This window comes from Pyrus communis, chromosome 4, assembly GCF_041283825.1.
Source record: "Pyrus communis isolate YQ-2024b chromosome 4, ASM4128382v1, whole genome shotgun sequence".
In the NCBI taxonomy this organism is placed as follows: Eukaryota; Viridiplantae; Streptophyta; class Magnoliopsida; order Rosales; family Rosaceae; genus Pyrus; species Pyrus communis.
Genome location: NC_142568.1, coordinates 20,884,004 through 20,902,333, shown reverse-complemented (window position 1 = coordinate 20,902,333; position 18,330 = coordinate 20,884,004). Strand labels below are relative to the sequence as shown.

The 18,330-nt window shown below is 38.2% G+C and overlaps 1 protein-coding gene and 1 non-coding gene across 3 annotated transcripts; both read left to right on the top strand.

Moving 5' to 3' along the window:
* The first annotated feature begins 13,345 nt into the window (after positions 1 to 13,345).
* LOC137722777 (uncharacterized) lies at positions 13,346 to 17,774 on the top strand. 2 transcript variants are annotated; one of them, XM_068461864.2, is made up of 8 exons: positions 13,346 to 13,603; positions 14,251 to 14,435; positions 14,637 to 14,939; positions 15,178 to 15,386; positions 15,468 to 15,516; positions 15,613 to 15,702; positions 15,796 to 15,858; positions 15,954 to 17,774. In XM_068461864.2, exons 2-8 carry the CDS (start codon positions 14,268 to 14,270, stop codon positions 17,502 to 17,504), a joined length of 2,433 nt encoding a protein of 810 aa, XP_068317965.2. In that variant the 5' UTR covers positions 13,346 to 13,603; positions 14,251 to 14,267; the 3' UTR covers positions 17,505 to 17,774. The 2 variants fall into 2 exon arrangements, with proteins under 2 accessions (XP_068317965.2, XP_088549075.1); XM_088692949.1 differs by having other exon boundaries at positions 13,403 to 13,603; positions 14,677 to 14,939.
* Positions 17,775 to 18,015: 241 nt separating this feature from the next.
* On the top strand, positions 18,016 to 18,088 carry TRNAF-GAA (transfer RNA phenylalanine (anticodon GAA)). The gene has a single exon. It is a non-coding gene; the product is annotated as a tRNA-Phe (tRNA).
* Positions 18,089 to 18,330: the final 242 nt, after the last annotated feature.

The following is an 18,330-nucleotide window of genomic DNA, read 5'->3' as shown; positions in this document are numbered from 1 at the left end:
TTTACCGTGTGGGGTTGTGCAAAAGACTGCAGTGAGTTTATGCTGTGTAGTCTCTTTTGGTCATAACTTTCCTCGATGGTGACGTTGCTGTGCAAATTGACCTTGCTGCTTGGAGCTTGTTCCAGTGCGTCACTTTTACCGTGTGGGGTTGTGCAAAACACTACAACGAGTTTATTCTATGTAGTGCCTTTTGGTCACAACTTTCCTCGGTGGTGACATTGCTGTGCATATTGACCTTGCTGTTTGTCGTAGGCTCTTTGTCGTTGCTGCTTGGAGTTTGTTCCAGTGCGTCACTTTTACCATGTGGGGTTGTGCAAAAGACTACAGCGAGTTTATGCTATGTAGTGCCTTTTGGTCACAACTTTCCTCGATGGTGACATTTTCTTGCATATTGACCTTGCTGGTGCTTGCTGCACCGCCGTTGCTGTACTTGTTCGCCTTGGTTGAGGAGTGATCAAGTCATGACATAGTTCAAATGAGTGATGGTTTTGATGATGATTTTGCCGTACACAATTTATGCTCTTGTGAGCCAAGAGCGTTTGTTGTCGCCTTTTACGCTCCTGCGGACAAAGAGCTTTTGGTGTCGTTTGCAGTTTCAGTTCTTGCAGGCAAGGAGCTTTTGATGCTGTTTGCAATTTCATCTCGTGCAGGCAATGAGCGTTTGTTATTGCCTTTTAGGCTCGTGTAAACGAGGAGCTTTGTGAATTTGTCAAATGATATTGGAGAGGCATTCCTTGCAATCTTCATAGCAAAGAGTCTTGACCGAGTGATTGAAGAAGTCTTTGGGGAAGAAATCGTGCATCGTGATGGCAACGTGCTTCCCACTTGTGCTCTGACGGTATTGGCAATCATGTCCTGAAGTTGCTAGATGGAAAGAGATCCCATGAGTGCCATTGCTTGGTTTGGCTCCGACTTCTCTACATCTTTCTCCACTAGAGGCTCATCTTCTTCATCGGTTTCTCTCTTAAATGGATCAACCTTTAGGTCGCGATCAACTTTTTCGTCATGTTGCGCCTCCAATCGGTTGATGAGTGCGGTGATTTGTAAGTCTTTCTCCTCCGCGGTCCTTGTGAGCCTTGCAATTGCTTCACTCATCTGAGCCAGTTGTTCTTTAATAGAGGTAACGTCGATGGTCATGACTTGTGCAACCAATAGGCACGACTTTCCTTCAGACATCTAGGGTGCTGACGAAGAACCTCATTGGCCATTTTGGGATGTCATCTTGTGCGCCTCAGCAGCATACTTTGGTGCCCCCAGCAAGATCAGGTTGATGACAGACTCACGCCTTTGATGCTCCCCTTGATTGCTTAGCGGTACCAATTTTGAAACGACATGTTGAGTAGTGGTTGTGGCACCAATGGATGGTGCATTCGTGGCGGAAGTGCTCAGGTTTCTTCCCTTGGTGGTTACAAGAACGGCTTGTCCTTTGCTTGATGCCATTGATTTTGGAGGTGTGCTTTGGTTTTCTTGAACGGAGAAAGAGATGAGAGGTAGAGATTGTCCCACTGGGCGTGCCAAATTTGTAAACATGAAAATTCCTGACGATGAACGAGACAAGAACACGTGTCTAAAGCAATATTTTGTATTAATGATTTTAAGGTTACAATCTCTTTGTAATTTGGTCATCAGATTTAATCTCCGTAAGATGTTGGTTTGTTAACGTGTTGTTGATCCAAGGGCTGTCAATGCTTGATCTTGGATGAACAGTTAGAAGTTTCTTCAAGGGTCGTCGGGGTTTGATCTTAAAGAACATGGCTGAACAAATCGTTGAGGGCTTTTGGGCTTGATTTTGAAGTTATTGATCTAAAGGGCCATTGGGGGTTGATCTTAGGATGAAGAGGTAGGAGCTTCTTTAAGGGCCGTCGGGGCTTAATCTTTGAATAATGGTTGTGCGGATTTCTTCAAGGGCCGTTGGGCTTGATCTTGAAGGTTGATGGATGAGCGGATCTTTAAGGGCTTTTGGGCTTGATCTTGAAGAACGGTTAGATGTGTGGATTTGTTGATGTTGTTGATCCAAAGGGCTGTTGGGGCTTGATCTTGGGATGAACGAATGATGAATGATGAACACTTTCTTTAAGGGCCATCGGGGCTTGATCTTGAAGGTTGATAGATGAGCGGATCTTCAAGGACTTTTGGGCTTGATCTTGAAGAACAGTTGGATGTGTGGATTTGTTGATGTTGTTGATCCAAAGGGCCGTTGGGGCTTGATCTTGGGATGCATAGATGATGAACGATGAACACTTTCTTCAAGGATCGCTGGGGCTTGATCTTGAAGAATGGTTGTGCGGATTTCTTCAAGAGCTTTTGGACTTGATCTTGAAGGTTGATGGATGAGTGGATCTTCAAGGGCTTTTAGGCTTGATCTTGAAGAACGGTTGGATGTGTGGATTTGTTGATGTTGAACGATGAACACTTTTTTCAAGGGCCGTTGGGGCTTGATCTTGAGTTGGTGAAAGTTCTTAAAGGGCCGTCGGGGCTTGATCTTGAAAGAGGATTTGACGAAGAACGAAGAGAGCTTTCTTAATCCTTTGGGATTTGCTTGAGAGCTTTAGAGTTTCAAAGTTTCAAGATTTTGGTGTGATATTAATTCCCCTCATTCATGAATGCCTTGGTTTCCAATTTATAGAATTCCAAAACTTGATTTTTGGATTTAAATAATCAGATGAAATAAATCATTTCTGCCAGGTACTGACACGTGTCCTATTTGATGACTTTTCCGATTTATTTCGATTTTTCGTTGAGTCACACGCTAATGTAAAATTTATGTGACACGCGAGCGTTGAAATTTTAATTATTGGTCAACATTCATTTCATAGAAATTTTGATGTCTACACCAGCAGCTCGTGCCAACGTCATGGACTGGGTTTGTGAAAGTTGCTAGGCTCGCAATCCTTTAAGCAACATACCAGCACGTGATAGGCTCTTCTCATCCCCAAGGCCCAACAAGCCTGCAGCCTTGTCCCATGTACTACAACCAACCTAAATATGTTGGGTTGCATCCCTTTTTTGACCCGATGCCATATTTTGGCATCCCCCGTTTCTTAAGCATACCCAAATATTTTTGGGACGTTTTTGGTTAACGCTAATTAAGTTATAATTCACTTGTCACTTAGCCCACCATCATCTAAAGTGAATATGACCCGAAGTCATTATTTTTGCTTCTACGATCGAACTCGAATGGTCTCAATCTATTGAATTAATTAAAAGTGATATGCAATCCATTAATCTGATAATTAATCCAAAATTATTGGCCTGAAACCCACTTTTGGAAATTAACGATTCAATAATTTATTTTTATACTTTGAACCGTTGACATACTTTCGTAGTCCCGAAGCACTCACACTTGAGCCCCTGAAGCAACTCAAATCTACTACACTTAGTTGTCCATTGCATTCTGTGTTCTTGCAGGAACTTCTCTTTTATGAACTAAACGTTCATAAACTAAATTGAACATGTAGTTTCAAATTTAGTGCATTTGAAACCCGAAGTTTTAGTAAAACAATTCACCCATGAAAACCCAAATTTTTCATGAAAACCATGTCTTAGAATCCGAATGTTCTAACTTTGATGCTTATGGATGATTTATTCCCATAGCACCAATCACAATCTTGTTCCCTCTAATTCAATGGATTGTCGAACCATCACAAGTTCTATTTTCCTAATTTGGACGTTTTCTAATAGAAACCAATTTATGTGGGGTACAAGACGTGAATCTCCACTTGACTATCAAGAAGCTGAAAAACCATTGAAACCAACAATGGCATGGAAGACCTGAATAAGCATCCCCCATGATTTTCATTTGAAGACTTATGCCCGAAGCATTACCAATGGAAGTACCTCATGAACGACAATTCCATGGCTCTTTGGCTCGTTCCTACGGACTATCTAATCATGAAAGACATTGCCTGAAGCACACCATTATTACGTCCATGAATGAGTACAATTATGAAGTTTATAGATTTGATCGAATTTTGACTGGAGAATACTTTTCTCGTTCTTCCATGTTTTTAACTCGCCCCTAAAGTAGTAGTGTAGAAAGCGGAAGTTTAACAAATTCTTGGATCTAATAACTACCACAAACATAGGGTAGAATCAGGGCTTGCAAAGGTGTGGCATCATGCCCAAAGCGTGATCCTTGGTACCTAAGACCTAAAACTTCAAGAATAAGGGATGATATTCCCGAACCTCAACCCTGCAAAATCTACTTCCGTATCGATGGAATAGATCATTGGTTATGCACCTATTCGTGCTCCTACCAATGTTCTTGAGGAGTACCATTCTAGTAGTCAATATGTAAGGCTAATTTTGCTCCACCAAACATCGTTGGAAGAGCATAATTTTGACATGGATGACCTTGTTGGCCGAATCCACCCTAGTAACTTTGGTTTACTTTGTGAACATTTTTCAATGTTCTTGGATTCAAGCTTGGTGTATGTTATACTTATGGATAATCTTATTAAATCATTTTTCTTAATACATGTGACCGATTCAATTAAACACGTGATTATGTAGGAATATGGGAAAGTTAGTTGTCTAGATGAATGCGTAGTACGCACACTAACTTTCCACCTAAATCACATCTCTAACAACGACTTCAGGTCTATCCAACCTGATTAAGAGCATTGGCACGCTCCTCGTTGTAGGAATGGTACTGAATTACCATTTAAGGGACCTTAAATTCTCCCCGACGTTGAGTTTTTAAGGATATTCGAGATGACAATGATCATAAATGAAACCACTAAAGAAAATAGAGTGAAATATTTTTGCACCACCTCTAAAAATGAGCCTGAAGCTTTGATTTGGGGCCAATGGGTTGTCTTCTAACTGGGAATACACCACATGTGGCCGGCCTGGAGCTTGGTGATTAAGCAGTTTACTTGCTTTGCCACGACCTTTTAAGACACTTAGGTCGAACAATGATGCTACAATGCATCTCCTTATCTGAAGTAAGGATATTGTGCCTACAAGCACACTTTGCCAAGCATGCTCATTAAGGAAGTTGATTTTCTATATCATTCCTTGTAAAGATATGACATAACTCTCTTTTCACAGTGGATTCAAGGGAATATACGTGGACTAATCCAACCAAAATGTGGACCACATAAATACTTACGGATTTGGTTGATGAATCGACAAACTGGTCACATGTTTGTCCACACACATTGCTGCTAAACCTCATGGCCGATTAAGGGGTCACCACCCTACTTATCCTTTAAGGTCCGGGAGAGTGGATAATGTTGAAGAGTTTATATCGATGATTTTTCGATAAAGTATTGTATGTTGTTTTGGGTTTATAATTGAACATTAAATTCCTATGTTCACCCCAAATAGCCTCGCCTAGTGATCATAAAGTGCAAATTAAATGATCGCCTGAATTTTGGTAAACGTACCAAGTTTTCGATTTCTGCCTAGAGCTATGCAATCCTTATACGCAGTTATGTTGGTTCGCCTTGAGGCCCATTGCCATCCAATCTATATGACGTTACGGTTGGTTACTAGATATGAACCTGACGATTTCTGTATTTACGTATTTGGGTGAGCATTTCATGTGCCAAGTTGCGCCACTGCAATGTTCCAATATGGGTCCTTAAAGAAAGATGTGTATCTGTTGTCAATCATGATTCTCCTTCACACTAGCTCTCTTCGAGCCCTTGCATGCGATCTCTTTACCGCTCATTTGCAGATTGTCACTTTAATGAGACAGTCTTCCCACCGTTAGGGGGAGATAAGAACGTCAACATTCCTGGAGAACGGCGCGAATTTGCGTGGACGTTACCCACTATGTCTCATCTCGATCCCCATAACCGCACATGTATGATAAGTAAGTGCGATGAATTCTAGCTTTTAGAATGTTGCTCCAAACGCATTCCTCTGATCTAGCTAAAGTGAGGAGATCATATACTAGCTGCAAATATGCATACAAGGATAGACATACTTAACGATCGAGTCAACATCCCTAGAGGGTATGCCGCCCTTGTTAGATAGTTTGGACGCCCATGTTGGACGGTTCGGTACATCGGCAGATAACCAATCAATCTGTCTTGGCCTGGAGCATGACAGATCACTCGGTTTGTAAGATTCACTTCCCTAGAAGAGGAAGACACAACACAATAATGAATCTAAACTCGATCGCTATCTCAAATCATTTGCATCTCATGAGATTAATCCGGATTACTCCCTAGACTTGAAGTTCTTGGTCCAGTATACTAGTTTGAATGAGCTAAATGGAGTTGAAATGAGATTATCATTGATGATGTTTTCACTTATATGGTAGCTACCACCATAAATGAAAAGCGACGATATCGAACCGTGTTCTGTTGATTAAGTGACAATGTAGAACTGATTGGACAACCGAAATTACAATCCAGGTCAAATTCTTTACCAAAGAGTGTATTGGACCCGTCGTTCCTACACTGCGCAAGGTAAACCCGTTGTGTTACAAGTGGGAAAGAAAGCGTTATGAGATGAATGAAATAGTGCGATATGATACACGTTTTACAACATAAGGTTTCGCGCAAATGTTGTGTGATTGATAGCAGCATTATGAAATGTGGTTAGTGTTTTCTCCATGGGGATATAGATACAGAGATTTACATATAAGTTCCTGAAGAATTACATGGATTGGTTAAAATAGTTCCAAAACCACGGAACACCCTCTTAACTCGTTTTGAGGCGTTCACTTACAATCCGACGGATGTGGTATACCCGTCTAAGTGATTATTTGATCAATCAAGGATATGAATTATGCCCTTGCATGTTAAACTATGAAGTCTTATTTTGAATTACTAGAGTTACAGTTTATATCGTTAACATGAATCTCACTAAGGTTCTGGAAGAGTTTGAGAAAACTGCATCGCACATCAAGATGGAATTTGAGATGAATGATCTTGGGAAACTCGTTTATGCCTTGACCTGAAGTTGAAGCATTGTTCTGACGATATTTTGGTCTACCAGTCGAATTACACCTCGAATGTGTTACTTTTGAGTATACCTTTAATCGTCCATACGTTATATGCAAATAAGACCCTTGAAGAGGTTATGGAATTCGAAAATTCCATATCTAAGTTCAACTTTGCGCTTCGTTATACTTAGCTCATTGTATTTAGACAAGACATCTTCCTCGCTGTTGATCTTGGTAAAGATGTAGTACCACACCTACACGCAACCACTGAAATGGTATTAAAGACGTACCCTGAAGGTACTATGAGGGCAAATCCCAACGCATCTCAAGCAGATCCAACCCCCTGATCCTCGAAATGATGCTTGCCTTATTGTTATGCTGATGCAGGTTACTTATCAAACCCGCACAAGGAAAAATTCCTAAATGGTTATGTCTTGACCATTAGGGATATCGCAATATCTTAGAGGTCCATGATATGACCTTAGTAGCGAAATCTTCGAATCATTCCAAGACTCCCCTCATTTCACTACACCACAAGTGAGACATAGTTCGAAGTTCTTGTTGAGCATTACGAAGTACTTGCTATTTTCATCCATTGTTGAGTCTCAACGATGATCCATAAAGACTATGTTGCATGTATCCACCCGACCAAGACATGATATATCAACAAAGTCAACGCCAAGACATATTGCGTCTACATCTACATCAGCAGAGCATCAGGAGATTGAAGTCATGCAAGCCGATCTCAGACAACCTTGCTGACCTTTACACGACGTCACTACAGAAGTCAACCTTCCAGAAACTTGTTCGAGGAATTGGTATGCCTAATTATCATATGTAATGCTTGTAGTTCTCATTTGGAAGTTATGTCAAACTCAGGGGGAGTATCCAGAAGTATACTTAGTTGATCTCAATGTACTATTTTCCCTATAATTAGGAGCATTTTTTTCACTGGGTTTTTGCTACCTAACTAGGTTTTAACGAGACACCCATCCTGGGCTGATCATACCCTTGAGAGTTATTCTATCTGCGTCCAAAAGACGTATAGTTTTGACTTAATGAAACTTCTCACTTTTCTCCTTAGTCTTTAGGTTTTTCTCTCACCTTGGGTTTTACAATAGCAAATGTTTTGTGAGTTTTACTTTTTATGCATTCGTCCGTTGATTTAAGACTCGCATTCGCTCATTATGCCGATGACTTCATCAACTGTACTTACTTCATCACTGAAGACCTAATGCGCCATTTACTTGAGTATTTACACACTCAATGGGGAGTGTTGCGGTCTTATAGGAATATGAATGTGATTGTGTAAATAATTCAACCGAAAAGGCGGTTTTACGTCCCGGCTTGACTATTTGACAAAACACTGGTTTTGGTATTTGCAGTCCAAGCTTCCTCTTGGTTCTTTCCAGCACCAAGTTAAGTTTGAGGGAGTGGAAAAAGTGATCAAATATAAGTGTACTGTTGTTTTCTTCTCTGTATAGCTGTTATACTTGAATATGTAATTGTTAGTATTACTAAGGGTAACTGTGTAAAGTGTTAGTTATGTTAACACTATAAATACCAAGTATATAACTAATTATTTTCAATGAGAAATACAAGTATTTTAGTTAAGAGTTTTCTTCCTCTCTAAGCTTCTTATGTAAGTCTCAATATGGTATCACTTGCCATTTGCCTCCTGACGATTTCGATATGTCCAATTTCTGCTCACACTTTTTGGTTCTCGACAACAATTTCTCTATGTTTCTTTGATTTGTGATCTTGAGAAACTGTATTGTGTGTATCAATGGCTTTTCCGTCAGAATCCTTTCACGAGTTGGTGCCAAATCCAGCCCTAATTTCATCTTCCTCAAACCCTAACTTCTCAAATTCGTATACTTCTCTTACGATTTAGAATATTGGCAATATGGTTCCAATCAAGCTGAAACGCTCTAATTATCTTCCATGGCATGCGTTGTTCGCTCCGATTCTTCGCAGCTACAAACTCCTTGGCGTCATTGATGGCACATAACTATGTCCCTCTCCTCTGCTTCTAGATCGTTCAATCAATCCGGCATTTGAGATTTGGTACGAGAATGATCAAAATCTCCTTATTTGGTTAAATTATACACTTTCTGAAGAAGTTATTCGGTTTATTGTTGGGGTTTCATCATCTCGAGATACGTGGATCAATTGGAATAATGATTTGAGGGTGTTTCTGATGCACACATTCATCAATTGAGATCTCGACTTCAATCTCTTCATCAATTGAGAAGTAAAATGGGGTGTGTGGATAGCACACCCCAAATACTATTGGCCCGATGAAATTTTCATGTTCATCGGCCAAACATTTGAGCAATAGTTTTTGCGCAATGAACTTTGTCTGACATAATATTGTTGGGCAAAATCAGAGGTGACAAAATTGTGATTGCCCGGACAAAGTTATTTCGTCTGAAAAAAGGCTTTTTTGCAGTGTTCATTGTAATTGAACCTTAATCTGTGTATATATTTTTTTTAGCAATGAACGCTACCTGTTGTAAAATAAAAAAAAAACTCGGAGTGTTTATATGCCTAATTAAATGAGACAAAGACTTATCATTTGTTTTATTACGGTGATCAAGAATTTAACAGCTCGGAGTATTCAATGATGCAGTCAAAACACTGTGGATGTAGAAAAAAATGAACACTAATTTCGACTTCATGAAGGACTTGAAACCCTAATAGGCCATTTTTAGTATATATGGTTCTGCTAATGGAAAGTGAGATCGTGCCTCATGTAGAAAAAGTTGATAAATGGAATAAGATTGAACAAAGATTTCAATCCTAAATCAAACTAATAAAATCCAATGGTACGAGAAAAAAACCCAACCGGTAAAAACCTTTAGAAATCCTCTAAGGATGGACTATTATAGGTCTAAAAAAGATAAACCCTAAACAAGAATACTTTTGTCATGTCTTACGCATTCCTTGCTTGAACTCTTTCGAATCGATGATCCTCACGAACAAGCATGTCAGCACACAACTTTCAATATCGATGAAATATAAATACGAATACTAGCCTCTTGTCACACGCCTATGCGTGTGGCAACTGGCTCTTTGATATTTTTTATTTGAAAAAACAAAAACGAAAAAGAAAACAAAATAATAATCTATTAAAAAAAAATAAAGTTAGTTACGGTAGTGGTTTTTTTTTTTTTTTTTTTTTTTTTTTTTTTTGTGAATTTCTTATTTTACTTGAAAATTTAATGGGAGAAGGCAATTTTGGGCTTATGAATGTTTCACCATTTTTGCCTTCTCCCTTTTATAAATATGAATATGAAATATGAATATGGAAACTAGAAATAAAAGACTTCACAAAAATTACTTTATAATTTTATTTTATTTTTGGAAACACTTTATAATTTTAATTCATCATGAACTCACTAGTGCTTTTGTCAATGTAAATTAAAGGCTTTCAAACTTTTTCTTTTTATTACCAAAAAGAGTAAATTGTAGCAATGATCCATCAACTAAATATTCATTATTATTGGTCATTCAACTCATCAAAACGTGCAACTATGGTCATTTTCGTCAACTCTGTTAGATCTTCCTTCAAAATAAGTCACGTATCATATACGTGAGGCTGAATCAGAGGGCAAATATGAAAAATAAAATGAGAAAAATTATATCAATGGTCCCTCAACTTAACCCACTTGTAGCAATGATCCTTCAAACATAACTCATTTTGACAGAATTCTGACGAAGTTGGCGAAAAGGACCATAGCTACATGTTTTAACGAGTTGAGTAACCAATGGTAATAGATTTTTAGTTAGAAGACCATTGCTACAATTTACTTTATCAAAAAATAACGTTCCACCAAGAGTAAGAAATAAGAGAATTGATTTTAACGTGGAAAGAGGAAAACAATTTTCTAATTGATTTTTAAGAATTTCATTCCGAATAAAACTCAATTACAAAAATATATTTTTCATAATATGATATCTAGATGCAAATTACCTTGTAGACATTGTCGATCCTTGATTTGCTCAATCTGAATAATTCTTCTACCCTAAATTAATTTGCCTAAAACTAAGCCTGAATCTAAAAAAACATGGACACAATTACAAGTCTAGGAAATTAGCCAATTCCTAAGTAAATTCATGTTTACAGAAAGAGATAAAATTGAAATTATCGTTCTACCAACGCGTTTTTTGAATTGAAATAGGAAAACCCATAGTGACACTACCAACCTTTTTTTTTTCCTTCTTCTTCTTCTTCCTCTTCTTCTTCTTCTTTTTTTTTTTTTTTTTCCTTTCCTTTTCCTTCTTCTTCTTCTTTCGGGTTGGGTTGGGGTTGGTTTTTTTTTTTCCCTTCTTCTTCTTGTTTTTCTTTTGCAAGGTGGGTTGGGGTTGGTTTTTTTTTTTTTTTCCTTCTTCTTCCTCCTCCTTCTTTCTGGGTTGCGGGGGGTCAGGTTTGTGGTGGGGGGAGGGGGGGGGCGACGAATTGGGTTTGGTTTGGGGATTTTTTTTTTTCTCTCTCTCTCTTCTTCTTCTTCTTCTTCTTCTTCTTCTTCTTCTTCTTCTTCTTCTTCTTCTTCTTCTTCTTCTTCTTCTTCTTCTTCTTCTTCTTCTTCTTCTTTCTGGGTTACAGGAAGATGGGGAAGAGAGAGAGGAGGGAGGGACGAAAGAAGAGGTTTATTTTTTATGTACTTTTTTTTAATTTTTTTAATATTTAAATAAGATTAAATGATTTTTTTGTTTTTAATAATATTTTATTAATTTGTTAATAAAAAATGGGTCCCGGATCAAACTACATCAGCATTTAACTAAGAAATAAACAGCCAAACTAACGGAAGGTATAACATTGACACAATTTCTAAAGATGAGGTATGACATTGTCAATTTTAAAAGATGAGGTATGAAAATGTCGTGACACTATTAGTTGAGGTAGTTTTTTGTACTTTACCCAAATAGTTATCTATTTATTGGATAATCATTAATGATTTAGAATTTGATTGATTTTTGGAAAATTAGATCCTTAAAGTGACAAAAAATGACCGTTTGAATCATTATGCAATATTGCACCACGAAAAAGAAAAAAGAAGATAGAACGAAAATATTCAAACTAGCTAAAAAAGTTACTAAGTTTTTCTTAAGCTTAAAAAAAATAAAATAAAATAAAATGTTACTAAGTTAACTTCAAAACAATCGGCGGTTGATTACCAACCACCATCGGTGATCTATGAATGAAGCAATAAAGCAATAAAGCAATAAAGCTCGCTTGTAACAAATTCAGTGTGTACAGTATCATTTGATGGGACATGTTCAAGATTCAAAGCAAGAGTTCAAAGCTATATATATCTATATGCTCAAGTCACAACTAAGTATCTAAACTCGTTTGAAAGTGTTTTTAAAATAACTAAAAATATTTTTTGTAAAATTATTTTTCAAACCAATCGTTAATAAAAATCCAAGTGGATATTGGAAAAGCATATTGTTTTATGCAAGAAGCACGTATCTTATGCTTATTAAAAGACACTTGAATACTTTTGGAACCCAAAATTATTTTTATAGAAAACGCTTTTAGTCATTTTAAAGTACTTCCAATGAGCCCTCAATCATCCAACACGCTTATAATTTTGTTACCCCGAAAAAAAAAAAAAAAAAAAAAAAACAAGTAGTACTACTATAGGATTGTGGCATTGTGCTGTCAAAACAAGGTGGATGAAATCTGACCCTTAACAAATGGGTAGGTTGGCTTCCTATCTACATAACGCACTAATACAAAGTTTGAACCTTTGTCTCTAACAATTTGGATTTAAGAAAACATAAAAACTGCAGATGTAGGTTGGGTCAATTAGTTGATCAAAGTAGAGCGTTTACCGCCTAAATTCAAGTTCGAATTCCTAATTCTCTTTTAAAATTAAAGTAGTTTAGAGTCAGACTACCTCATTAAGAACCTATGAATTCTCAATGATGTATCCAATGACAAAGTTGAAGCACGTTAAGAACTCGCTTGAAACTATTTTTGTATAAAATACATAAGCGCTATTAATGTAAGCACGTCAAAATTTTTATGAATGGTTCAAGTGCTTCTTAAAACAAACATTTCGAAGCGCTTACGAAGAAACAACACTCTTTCACATTTTCCCCTAAACATGAGAAGGGCTTTTATGTTGGGTTGTTCATCAAATGAGATTGAGTTGGGCTTTTATAAGGAGTTTAAGGGCTGGGTCAGAGGCCAATATTTTGGGTCATTGATTGACCAACAGGCTCTCATGAACAAGAAATTTTTTATTATGATCGGAACATGAGTGATACATTACGCATTTCTATATAAACGGTGGGAAATATTATTTTTTTAAATTATTAACTTTTTAACACAGATGTTCTACAATTTATATAATAACATGTGATGTACTACCTCGTATTCCGATTATACTAAAATATCTCTCCTCATTAACAGGTCACTCTTGGGCATAGAATAATTGAAAAACGTTACTTTATTCTGCTCCAGATACGACGTCGCTTCTGTTGGTCTTCGACTCTTCGGCAATTGTTCCATCGAACCTCCGGTTAATCACATGGATCTGTTTGTTTGCTGAGAAAATCGAAGGAAAGTCGCCAAGAAAGTACTGACTGAGAAATTCTTCTGTATTTGTTTGGTAAAGTGATCAAGTAACTCTAATTTCTTTCTCCAAAACCCTTCGATCGAACCCAAAGAAACCACCAAGGGATCATCAGGTTCTCTCTCTCTAAATTGCTTAGAACTTTTGTGGTAATGTTTGTCATAGATACCACTGTATGTATGATCTGGGTATATAAAGGAGTAAATGCGTTGTAATTTTTCTGGGTTTTGCTTGAAATGAATGACGGGTTGTTTTTTTCGTTAATTTTTTTTCATTAATTTTTTTTCATATTTCTTTATGTTTGTGTTGAAGACTAATTCATTTAATTATCCTGGGGTTTTGGTTGTTATGAATGAGGGACTAATGGGTTTTGTTTTGCTTACTTTTGTATGCGAATGCATTCGTTGTTTCATGAATATCTGTGTGCAAAAAGTAATCTTGAACATGGAAGATGCGCACATTGCGAAGGACGTTTCAATGAATGTGTGTTTCAAAAATGTTGGTTTTGTGTTAATCGCATTTGCGTGTGAATGTATGGATATCAGTATGCAGACACACGAAGTGATTCAATAAGCTTTGTCTGAGCATAGACCATAGTGTAGATGTTTCCTGCTGAGTGGATTTTTGTTCAAGTACTTGAGTTGGGTTGGTTTATACTTCTTGTTTTGTGGAAGCGCGTGATGTTTTTTCGTTGTGGAAAAGTCTGCATTGGTTCAATCATCTTGGTGACTTACTTTCTTCCCGATAAATTCCATTTTGCAGAAAAGAGAAGAGATACCATGGATGATAGCTGCGCTGTTTGTGCGGAGCCGCTTCAATGGGTAGCTTATGGGCCCTGTGGCCATCGCGAGGTCTGCTCCACCTGCACTATTCGGCTCCGTTTCATATGTGAAGATTCCCGTTGCTGCATCTGCAAGAGTGAATCTAAGATCATCTTTGTCACGAAGGTTAGGCATTTCCGTTGCTTACCTAGTTTAAATTGCAAAGTGATATGTTTGCTTTGGTTAAATTACAAGGTCCAAGTCACATGTGTTTTCTAGAGTTGAAACTTTTTATATTATGAGATCCAGTTCAAGTACTTCTACCGTTCTACTTCTCCTGTTTTTTGAAAATCTATCTTGCTCCTATGCTTCTTTTCCCTTTTCCAGGCTTTAGGCGACTATACAACGATGATTAATGACTTTTCAGTTTTCCCAGCCAATCCAGTGGAGGGTCAAGTTGGAAAGTATTGGTATCATGAAGGAACACAAGCATTTTTTGATGATCTTGATCACTACAAGATGATAAAGGCCATGTGCAAGCTATCTTGTGGCGTTTGTGATAAGATAAAAGAACAAAAGAGTGAAGGGTCAAAGAGAAAACAGGAGTTTAAAAATGTCGAGCGGCTGAAAAATCATTTGTTCCATTGTCATGGATTGTTCATGTGCAGTCTGTGTTTGGGCGGTAGGAAGGTGAGCTTTACATTTAGATGACTTAGATGACACTATATACGATGACGAATAATTCATATATCTCATATCAGCATTGTTATACTTCCCATTTTTTGGTTATATATCTATTAGGAGTTTATACACTCGTACTCTGATTTAATGGCTAAATTCTTCTCTGATTTGAAGCATGAAGCATTAACCTTGATGCTGATGCTTATTATTTTCACCCTGATGTATCTGACTGTAAGTTGTAATACAGATCTTTATCTGTGAGCAAAAGTTATATACTAAAGCTCAATTGGGTCGGCATACAGAGACAGGTGATTTAGAGGTAGATGGCAATGAGACTGAAAGATGTGGATTTAATGGACATCCTATGTGTGAGTTTTGCAGCAATCCGTTTTATGGAGATAATGAGTTGTACATGCATATGTCCACTGAGCACTATACTTGCCATATATGCCAAAGGTAACCTGTTTCGAGTATTTGAAGGTAATTATTTACTTTAAAAGTTTTAGCAAACTTATATCCACTGCATCTTCAATGCAGGCAACGTCCAGGACAATATGAATACTACAATATCTATGATGACTTGGAGGTCAGTTGTTTTGCATTTCCAACTGATTATTGTCGATGCTTTGAAAGTTCATCATTGAGACTCGCTTCTTAGTTGACATGATAATCTATTTTGCAGAGTCATTTTTCTCAAGCTCATTTCTTATGCAAAGATGACGACTGCTTAACAAAGAAGTTTGTTGTTTTTGCAACTGAATCTGAACTAAAGGTGATATCTTAGTGCATATTACTTGATCTTTTTCCACCTCTTCTGCTTGCCATGTTATGTTGAGGTTTTGCTCACTTGAGTTTCTATCTGCAGAGGCATAATGCCAAGGAACACGGAGGGAACATGTCTCGCTCTAGGCGTAATATTGCTCTTAAGGTTTGTATGTGATATAATCATAAAACTTATGCGACAGTTATAGCGGATAGGTTTATCATTCCATCTTGCTTTTTTTGTTTTGTCCACTCAAGCAGATACCAGTGAACTTCCAGTGTAGAAGTAATGAGACCGATCTTCATGGACCTTATGTTAGAGGACGTGGTTTTCATTTTAATTATGCGGACAATCAACTTTCCGTGGCACTTCAAGCTAGCCATGATACAGCCACTGCAGAAAGGTGCCGTAATGCATCGTCTAGTACACAACAAGCTTCTATTCACCAAGAAACAAGCGAACTTGAAACTGTTGCTGGCCGTTTTGAGGCATTACCTACTGCCGATTTTGAGTCTTCTTCAAGAGAAAATCCCCGGATTGAACTACAAGAAGCATCATCCTTCCCTCCACTTCCAGTGGCTCAAAGAGACAGACAACAGAAATTAAGAAATGGTTCACAAGGATTGGGTGGTAGTTCAATGGCTTCTCGCATTCGTCGCCTTAACAAAGTAACTGTCCTTAATGCTTCTCCAGTTTGGCCTGCAACAAATCGTCAACCTAAATCATCTGCCAGTAGTTCTCACCAGAAAAAGCCCTCTTCAGGCTCTGGGCACATATCATCATCTAGTTCTCCTGTATTTTCCCCAAGCGGTCCCGTTAAGCAAGCTGCAGCCACTGGGTTTGTTTCATCTAATTTTACTAGTCCAAAGAATTCGACTGGAACCAGTAAGGTCACCCAATCTGCTTCAGGTCCAAAAATTATCAATACTGGTTCTTTGGACTCCGATTTTCCTTCTGTTTCTGGTAATCAAACAAATAAAGAACCTGCTACTGCAAGTATTCAGAGAGTGCCAAAGGTTGGAGATGTTCATGTTGTCAACAAGTCTGTTGTGGAAAAAATCCGTGATGCTTTGGAACGTGATGACAGCAAATTCTCCGCATTTAAAGAAATATCTTCAGACTACCGCAAGGATATAATCAATACAGAGGAATATCTTGCTTATGTCTACCAGTTCGGCCTGTCACATTTGCTTCTGGAGCTGGCTAGACTCTGTCCTGATGCTGAGAAACAAAGAGAACTTGTCGAGACTTACAATTTTAATATGAGGAGCAGCAGTACTCATGAAAACAGTTTGTGTAATGGCAGTAGCAAGTCAAGGAGCAGAAGCTCCAAGAAAGGCAAGGAAAGGTGTGAAGATAATGGAATTAAGAGTTCGAAATATGCTCTGCTAGATTTTCCTGTCATCCCTGTGAGGAATTTGCAGTCGAACCATAAACCTCCAGCGGTCTCATTGAAGGACATCGTTCAGTCAGCCAAAGGAAAGTCGAAGATTTCAGTTGATGATGAACTTCAAGAGAATCAAAGGTTGACAGGTCAAAAAGGTTCTCAGTTATCTGGTAGCACCTCAAATAACAATTTGGGGACCGCAGGAGCTGGTACTAAGCAAGGGAAAAAGACTCCAAAGTTTATCAGAAACCGCCTTGGCAACGATGCTACAAAACTCTCTGAACTTGGTGATCGTCCTGAGCCGATTCAAGAAAAAAATGATGGAAACAAGGATCCACCAGAAGGATTGCTAGTGCGTGGAGTTTGGCAAAATGGAGGTGGTCGTAAGCTCGTGAAGATGACCTCGAGGGATGGTAGAAAGTGATGAGTTGTCTGATCCGAGCGAGGATGCATCCGTTTGTAGTTGCAAGGGTTGCCACCAGATGAACTCTCTTTTGTATGAATGTGTTTCTGTGTCATATGCAGTCTGTATGTTTTCTGTAGCGCTAGAACAAAAAACTTGAAGCCGTTAAGGGTGTCGTGACGGGCGATTGTCATTTGGAAGTAGCCTCGAAACAGACGTTTTTTGGTTTGATGAGATGCAAAGGTCTTCCTTTCTCACCATAATGATAATTTAATTTTGAACGCTCCTAAATTATCTGAGTATCGATGGTCACGTGCCTTCAACCATGTGACTTTGTGGTTACCTTCGATCTCACGCATATGTCGTCTAGGCTGGGTTTGTGTGTCTGACTCCGTGCACTCAAGTTCAAATTTTTCTTGCGTAAATTAGAAACTTTCAAACACCGTCTAATCCAAACAAACGGAGGGTCCCTGGTTGGTGGCCGAAATTCAGATTTTAATAAATAAGACTTGTGTCAGCAATTGACAACCATGCGGGGATAGCTCAGTTGGGAGAGCGTCAGACTGAAGATCTGAAGGTCAGGTGTTCGATCCACCTTCACCGCATAAGATTTTTTTTAATTCTTTTTCACTCCCCCTTGTCGATGCATTGTGCATGGGACCTCATACGACAATATCTTGTGTAGTTTTCTTCAAAGCATTTTTTTTTTTTTTTTTCCCCAATTTAAAAATCCAGAAACCCATTTTCTCAGTTAAAGCAAATTCCTGAACCAACAACAACAATAAAGCTTTATATCACTAAATGAACGGTGGATTTGTGACGTCATGCATGTTAATAGTTTTGCTAA

Bases quoted from the DNA above. Each gene is read 5' to 3' on its own strand.
- LOC137722777 (XM_068461864.2), top strand. From the start codon at position 14,268: ATGGATGATAGCTGCGCTGTTTGTGCGGAGCCGCTTCAATGGGTAGCT. The intron at 15,703-15,795 runs GTGATATCTTAG...TTCTATCTGCAG, and splicing joins CAACTGAATCTGAACTAAAG to AGGCATAATGCCAAGGAACA. The intron at 15,859-15,953 runs GTTTGTATGTGA...CCACTCAAGCAG, and splicing joins GGCGTAATATTGCTCTTAAG to ATACCAGTGAACTTCCAGTG.